At 46.5% G+C, this 8,772-nt stretch overlaps 1 protein-coding gene across 1 annotated transcript in view; it reads right to left on the bottom strand.

Annotated features, from left to right (window-relative positions):
• Window positions 1-205: 205 nt before the first annotated feature.
• ATXN1 (ataxin 1) overlaps window positions 206-8,772 on the bottom strand; it is an 84,542-nt gene continuing 75,975 nt past the window's right edge. The window contains 2 exon segments of the mRNA XM_009072479.1: window positions 206-746; window positions 8,290-8,769. Coding sequence (XP_009070727.1) covers window positions 216-746; window positions 8,290-8,769 — 1,011 coding nt within the window. The 3' untranslated portion in view covers window positions 206-215.

Here is an 8,772-nt window from a genome sequence, read left to right as displayed (position 1 = left end):
TGTAGCTCTCGATAAACCTAGTCACTGACAAACACTTGTGGAAAAACATATGCACCAGTCTCCTGCATAATACCAGCTGCAACTATAACAACAAGGTTATAACATAAACCTAAAATAAGATGATAACATGTAAATACTGGGTTATTTAGTCTACAGTACAGTAATCTGGATAAAAATGACAAGGGATAGCCTAATTTCCTTTCCCCAAACAACTTTTACTTTCCTACGTTGGATCGACCTTCAATGCAAATCTTAACCTCCTGAGGAATAAAAGAAGGCTTAGGAAGAGTCAAAGGTGGCTCCTCTTCTGATTTCTCTAGTTTTCGTGTTTCGGGAGCTGACCACCTCCTCTTCCTCGTTGCCGGGGGCTTGCTGGGTTCTGTTTTGGTGAGCAAAGGTGCTGCAGGCAATCCTATTTTGTCCGGAAACTTCAGTTCACCGTTCTCAGCTAACATCTGTGCGCTTCCCTGATTAATCCCGTTTTCCTGCTCCGCATACCTGTGTCTACTTCCAGCTAGACTGTCATTCTTTGAATGCTTCAGCAAGATACTAGCTGAGTCCATGGGCTGGCCCTTTTTAATAGAGCCGTTCTTCAGGTTCTTGAGCGTGAGCGATATGCAGACGTCCCCCACTGAGAGTTTGGAGCATGGCAAATCAAAGAGCTGGCTGGTTCTCTCGGGGCAGCAGGATGACCAGCCTTGTCCAAATACAAAAAAAGGGTATTCTACCAAGACTTCCACGCTGACCTGCAGAAAGAGAGGGGACAACAGAGGGAGACAGAGAGAGAGGGGAGAGCATGAGATCACCCATGTGCCCTCACATATGTGCACGACAGGCAGAGCTTGCCACAAGGGAGAGGGATAAAGCTGAAATTGCAAAGGTGCTGTGCAGTTTCTGCAAAATCAGTGCATCGGCCAACAGAATTCCTGCCCGTCCTTGTCACGTGGGTGTTAATAGTTTCTCTGAGCTCAGCATTTCTTAGCACAACACTTCAGCCAGAATCAAACTTTACCTTTATCCAAGCACTCAGAGAGGTGTAAGAGGCTTTGGTGTCTGGCAAAGTGTTGCACACCATCCCCTTGTGGTACCTAGAACCTGCAATCCAAATCTAAAGACCCTTTCCAACCAGAAGATGGCTGAAGGGAAGATCTCAGTTCTGACACACAATTTCCTACATGATCACAGGAATGTCATCCTCACCTTGGCCCAAATTAGTACGCACTGACCAGTGTGAAACAGTTGAAGGCACGCTGATTTCCAGGGAAAGGCCATGAGTACAGAGTTGCAGCTGTAAGAGCAGTGAGCATGAACCTGCCTTCCCCCAGCAGTCCTCTTACCAGCCCAGTTTCTTCCTTTCTCACACCTGGTCTCCTAGTCTGCAGCTGAGTTCACCTCCCACACTCCCTCAGAGAGAGGACCATCTCCCCTCCTCCTGCAGTTCCTGCTCTGTGTCTCCTTTTCTGCAGTGTCCCGTTTTCCCTCAGCTTCACTCCACTTTAAAAACGCATCCAGTTAGGAATCCTATCCAACCACCTTACAGAGAGCTGCCATAGCCAGAACAGATCAACAACAGGTGCCCACTGCTCCTTGACCTTGCAAATGCTGGGCCTTGAGGTCCCAAAATGATAAAACACTTGAATACCCACTTATCTATGCATGTGGCAGCAGTCCAGCACTTACTGTGTGGTGCTGCATCAAACACTTGATGTGGGCTCATGTGATTCACAACCCATGGGGCTGACCACCTCCTCCCTCAGCACACCACAAAGAGGGAAGGAAATTCTGACCAACACTTCTTAAAAATCTGGCACATTTTTAACTGTTGTGTGTAACATCAGTGAGGTCTGTAACTGTAAGAGGGTGGTTTATGCTGAAGACAGATATCCACTGCTCTGCTCCCAAGTTCCTTGTGTCCTCTGGAGCTCTTTTCAGGCATGGGGGCCGGATCCTGCTCTGCTGGTGTAACCCTCATTTGGAAGGGGCAAAAGGGCAGGAGAACACCTGAATACATGTGCTCACCTCATTTCTGAGCCATTTAGCAGGCATGGAGTATACCAGATGCCTGGAGAGCCTTCCCCCTCCAGGAACACGAGCTCACTTGAAAGGAACATCACAGCAGGCTTGCAAAACCACCTCTCACCTTTGGGAACAAGTAATGCTGTCATACCCAGCGTGGCTTTGTATCATTAAAAATACATTGGAACATTAAGGAATAGAAGTCGTTTGAGATGTGCACTGCACTCCAAGTGTTCTAATGTATTTGTTCATAACATTAAGTGTGAACTTTGGGATGAAGTTGCATGGCCTGTCTCACAGAAGGGGTTGGATTCTATGACAGTACAGCACTCAGCAGCCCTGCCACTCCCTGGCTAGTACTGCTACCCTCAGAGGTGCCCTTCCTGCAAGCAGGGCCCAAGGTAGTGCCCCTCACACCCCACTGGATCCACAGCCCTTTTGGGCAGAAAGACTTGATCAGGGATGCTCTACAGCTCAGAGGCAGAGGCTCCAGAACCAGGAAACCAATGACTCCCATCGGGTGCTGACTGCCTCTGACTGGTTAAGCCCATGCCACGCACTAGCAGCCAACTGCAGTTTATGAGATGGTTGGTTATGTTGGAAAAAAACCTTATTGAGTCTATAAATATATGCTATGCACTTCTGCAACTAGGTCAACGAATAATACTGCATCTATTATCCTGTCACTCCACCTGCCTTGCATAGTAAGCCACTGTAGAAGGAAAAAGGAGCAGTTTAGAGATGTAAGATACCCTCCACTACATCAATTTTTGTCATATTAAACCTTTTCCGACCAGAACTGTTTGCCAGCACCCAACTACACACATGGCAACAGTGGGAAGGTACCTGATTCAAGGCCTGGTTTAAGTTCAGAGCTATGGAGAAAGTGGGGCTAGGCAACTGTGAAAGCTTCATCCCTTCTTAATGCTCGATAGAAACACTCCAGCATCAGGATTTGCAGAAATATTTGCCCAGAATTTGGGATCCTATTCCATATATATGCCTCTTAGTCTAACTGGGGTCTAACTGGGAGAAGTAGTGAGTATCCAGCATCTCCCATGGAGTTAAATGAAAATGCTGTCTGCACAAGAGCTGTAGGCTTTTCTCCAGGCATGGATCATCTGGTGGACACAGCTTTCTCCTTTATATCGCTATTTTTCTCCTCCTTCTTTATTCCTTCCTGCCCGCTGTATTGTTTTTTCTGTTCTTTTCTACTTTCCCATCATTGTCAAAAGCTATTTGTATCTGTGGGAATCATACATGCTTGCGTGCATCATCCTCACCAACACACAAGTTCCTCTTGATGTGAACACACTTCCACTACACATTATCCTTTTTTTTTTTAAAATGTAGCATCCAGAACACTGTCAGTCACTGAAACAAATGACAGAATCGGTAGTGGTGATCACAAATAACACCAGAAAAGAAAGATGGTGAAATGCCAGAATCTCCATGGTGTGCATGTACCACTATTCATTTGAAATAGGTTCCCTCAAGGATTGTCAAGTCCTGTTTTAGTAGGCTGCTTCTGGGTTCAGCTAATGAGGGATTTGAGTTAACCCTTCTCTACAACCAACAGTGGTCAAAGACCTTCTAAGTGTGAAAGTCCAGTAAAAACACCCCCACATAATTTTTTTCTAACCACTGCATTAAAACACAAAAAATTAATGTTAAAAGCTTCTTGCCCCAGTATCTTACCATGATTATTGTAGGAGAGAAAGAAAATTGGAACTTGCCCACTTTGGAACTTCCCAGACCTGGAACACTTACACACTACTAAGATGATAAAGCAAGAAACGAACATGTTGGTCCCTCTTGAAGCACACTGAAAGTCTACTGCAAGCCACATTGATATTTCTATTTTTTAAGACTGACTAGTGAAAACAGCCAAAACTCTTCAATGCAGTCTCTGAATATCTGCAACTTTATATAACCCTTTATAATTTTATTTCTCAGACAAATTCAGTAGGCAAGGCAGGCAATTCAGAGAATTTAAGAAAGCCTGACTGGAGCCAGAATATGGATGGTAGGTGCTGGAAGATCTGAGGCCCAGAAAATTACCCTTCACATCATTTAGAGACACAACAACTTCAGTCTTGGGCCTGGCTGCTGCAACCAAAATAACAGGCACTAAAGCAAAAGGTGCCGAATGAAAGTGGTTCGTGTGAACCACATTTTAATAAATGCAAACATACATTTTCCAATTACATGTTTTTCTCCATGATATTATTAAAATGTGATGAAACTAGGAGTGGCAGGCTGGAAACAAAGAGAAGGAAGCAGTTCTGGAAACAAGGTGCAATTAAGTGGCAGAGCTCTCCACTGAAGGCCTTGTTGCGAGTGCTGAAAGACTCCTCGGGCCCCAAAAGACGCTGGGCAGATTCAAGGGATAGAAGCTCTCTTTCTCACAGAAAGAAGTCTCTACAGTGCCATGCTCCCACATGACCTACTCTACCCAGAAACTTTAGGGAGTCCAATGTTCCCTCTGGAAACAAGGTGCAATTAAGTGGCAGAGCTCTCCACTGAAGGCCTTGTTGCGAGTGCTGAAAGACTCCTCGGGCCCCAAAAGACGCTGGGCAGATTCAAGGGATAGAAGCTCTCTTTCTCACAGAAAGAAGTCTCTACAGTGCCATGCTCCCACATGACCTACTCTACCCAGAAACTTTAGGGAGTCCAATGTTCCCTCCACCCCAAAAACCACTGTCTTTAGCGGTTTTCCTTTGAGAGACTTATGGGGCAGCAGTAGGAACCACTTGCTGTGACACATGGTGTGAGTCTGCATCCCCTTAGGGCTGCATCTAGCCCAGCTTCAGTACATTGTCACTATAATGAAGGCACCCAGGGCTTGAATGTTAGGGGCTACTGCTCTCCACAGTTATGCAATCCCACCACTTCTCAAAAGCAGCCACCTCTTGTACAGCAGACCACAGGCTGCCGACCTTATCACATGAGCTTTATCATCTGCTGCACTCCCAGAATTCAATTACATGTATCTGAGGACAGACCACAGCCACCCCATCACTTGGAGACACATAGTAAGTCCCATGACCAGGGGACACAGAGATCACATGAGGAGAAGGCTGGGACAGATCTCCATCTGCAGCAGTGAACTGAGTCAGTATCTCTCTTTCTGTGTCTGTTATGGTGCCAAAGATAATAAAAAGGAGAGCTCAAAGAAAAAGCAACTGGTTTGTGTGCACGTGGGCACAAAAGGGGAAAACTAAAATACAAACTAAACTAGTTAAGGCTACTAACTAGATCCTCTAATGGGACTTTTCCATCTCTACTGGTTATGATTCTGTTTGGGTTTTTTTTAAGCTATACTTCAGGAATTATTAGGAACTGAAATGGAGCATTGCAGAGAACTTATCTTGCATCGCCCATGTGCTTTGACCTTAACATCAATGGAGGTGAATTACTGGCTTACATTTGTTCCTGGCAGCAAAAGAAAGGACCTGTAATAATGACAAAAGTCTTATGACAAGAATAATACATGGAATTGCAAAGAGATATAGCCCCACAGGTCTTCTGCTTTAGGCAACTTGAATGCAGCGGAGTAACAGCTGGACTTTGTTTTCTGGTCCAGTTGCTACTTACTTGACTTCTTCCTAATCCAGAGCAGGGATGCTGTGAAATGGAAACCTAGCATCCCACCAGGGCTAAGGCCAGTTATTTCAGTTATTAAGGACTTTGGTGGGTTAATTTTCCTCTCGATTTCCATACCTGGAGGAGGGTAGGATTTGCCAGGTGACTGGAGGACTGGGAAAGGAGGGAGGATGATCTCTTTCTGCTTAAGTGCCGTGCTGGGGAGAGGCAGCTGTGGTCTTGCAGTGATGCAATACAATAGCAGCTGCATGGTGCCTCCCTGTTTACATTACAGTTGCATATGCTCAGCTGAAAATAACCTCCTACCTCTGTCCCTCAATTGGTGAGAAAATTAGCTAATGTTTGCACAGAGTCTGAAAATACAGATTCATCAATATTATAATGACTTCCCAGAGATCCCTGGGAGGAGTAAGTGAGCCAAAGCTAATGATAACAACGCTATTTTTGTATGGCACTTACTCTTTACAACTAATACTTCCTTGATAATACCACTCGAAAAGCTCCTTCCTTTCAGAAGCATGTATGCAACTGAAACTTAATTGTAATAAAATACTTTGTGAAGCTACACTACGCACGCAGATATATGCCCCCTGCACTCCGGAGTCAAGCTATAGATTTCAGTGATGCAACACCACAGTGCCACTGCTCAGAGCAGCGCAACTAAATCCTCTTCTTTCATCAAGTAGACTAAGTCCTCTTCATGCAGGCAATTTTCTAACAAGTAATGGCTGCTGCACACCTGTAAATAAGGCTGAATGCTTTCACAGAGCCACGGCAGGCTGAGGTGAGGTCGCAGGGACTTCAAGCACATAGAAACCATCCCTCTCTCTCTCTCTCTCTCTCTCTCTCTCAACTCAAGCGAGGGAAAAACAGCAGAGCTGTCCCTGCTATGCAGGGACACAGCTGATCTGGGAAGAGACCCAAGTCCTGGAAACTGCAGGAAACCTAAATTAAACCCCTGTTTCTAATCATATCTCTATGTGACTTGCCCTCCATTCTGGAAGCATCCCCGGTGGGAAACACAGCTGGGGAGTATTTTGACTGCGATGATGTCAGCCTGCTCCTGATAGGCTTCTCCGTAAGGTGACACTTTGCTGGGTGAGACCTGTGTGCCAGGCCCTGGATTTGTACAGCCTCAGACTCGCTTTCTGCCAGAGGATGGCACTCCACCCCCTGCAAAGGCGCAGCGCTTCCCGGCGCCCAGGACTACAGCACATCGCCTGCGCTGACAGATCTGCGAACGAGACATGACACAAATGCTACCTGCTAATTTGTACCTCTTCTGCTGGTGCAGAGACTGGTGGCCTGGCTGCAGGGAGAGAAATGTGAGCAAGATGAAAATTACAGAATGGAGATCGCTACTCTTGAAGTCTCATTATTCAAGGCACCAGGGCAAATTATAGTAACTGGTCCTGATCCAAGGACAGTTCCCCTAATCATGAAACCGGAGATGCACCAAAATACAGTTGAGCAGTGGGGATAAAAGAATCAAGTCATTATACTGAAAGCACCAGAGGCCCAACTTCTATCAGCTGTGCAGATGCAGGCACATACATGAATAAACCCACACAGGGAATCTGCACATTTGACATAAGAAAGGGCATGTGCCATATATAGTGATTTACCACGTATATGCAGCTGGACAAGGACGGGCCACAGACTGCTGAGACTGTAAGAAATTTTCTGTGTAATCTGCTCCTCGGTACCACTGCTGTTTGTTTTTCTCCTCCAAACTGTCAGCCTGAGGTCCTCTCTCCCTCCCTCTCATTCTGGTTCTCCAGTGCTGAGGGTGCAGCATCGGTGGTGCAGACGCTGCAGTTCACAGCACTCAAACCAAACCAGAAAGATTTGCAACAGGATTATTTAAACTGAGAGCCTCTAGGAAGCAAATTGCTACACGGGGTATCTGAGTTTTCCAGCCTCAACCAACAGAATGTAAATCACTCAGCATTGGGATAATGCTTTAAGATCAATATGTACTCATTCTCACCCTAAAAATACCTCTGGAAAGTTACAGGTTTTCTTCCTGCATTGCAAACTGAGAAACAAAAGTCAGAAGCACAGCCTGCCCAGACATCTAGGTGGTTTTTCTTTCTGAATTTCCCTTGATCACACAGTTTATGTGACGTGCAGTGTTTAAACCACCTGCAACTGAAGCCTCAGTAAAACTCCGTAGTGCATTTCATTATCTTATGTGCATGAGAGCCACTCCCAGGCAGCTCCAATTCAGAAATTCACTGCATTGTGACCTACCTATCTCTCTAGGACAGGTTTTGAGCTGAATCTAACCTGAGCTTTCTGGTGTGGATGGTAAAAATCACCAATCAAAATGAAAAATGTAACCTCTCATACTGCTTACACCGTTTTGTGTTTTAATCAAAACCCGTGAAAATCATGTAAGTCTTCCTGTGGGTTCTCTAGCTATAAAAAGGACACATTTTATATCCAAGAGACTACATTTATCATCGGTGTGACTGTGACGGCTCCACCAGCATGGTGAGGGGAATGATTTTTGGTCCAGAGTTTGTCTCATGGATGGATGTGAATGATGAAGAACCAACCCCAAGTGGATCCAAAGCAAATGAAATGTGCCGAGGAAAGCTGCACCTGGGAGGCCACAGCATGCCCCCGCTCCAACCCCCTGACCCCACCACGTGTTGCCATTACCTGTGCTCGATGCTCCCCAACCGCAAACTGTATCACGGCAATGCCTGGGCTATGGCTGTCTTCAATCCTCTCCACAGTGCTGGAGTCTATTTTCAGGTCGTTGCTAATCTCCGCACTCTGTATGAAGTCTTCTGTTTTCAAGTCCTCTACTTTCTTCAGCTCCCCGTTGGCCAGCTGAATGATCGACCCCTTCATGAAGTAAGGGGGCAGCGTGGGAGGTGCGGCAGCGGGGGAGGCAATGGACTGCACCACAGGCAGGTGGATCTGCGCCTGCACCATGGTGGCCTGGTAGGCAGGCTGGGTGGTGAGGGGCTCCGCGCTGAAGTTCTCGCTCTTGGGGACGGCGGTGGTGACGAACGTGTGAGGCACTGCTGCAAACTGAGGAGACGACGTGACGATGGCAGGCGTGACTCCTGACGGCTCGACGTCTCCACCGCCGACGGGGATCAGCAGGGACTGGGTGCCCGGGGACACCCGGGGCTG

The sequence above is a fragment of the Acanthisitta chloris genome, unplaced genomic scaffold, assembly GCF_000695815.1.
Source record: "Acanthisitta chloris isolate BGI_N310 unplaced genomic scaffold, ASM69581v1 scaffold234, whole genome shotgun sequence".
NCBI lineage: Eukaryota > Metazoa > Chordata > Aves > Passeriformes > Acanthisittidae > Acanthisitta > Acanthisitta chloris.
This window is presented reverse-complemented; position numbering and strand designations above follow the sequence as displayed.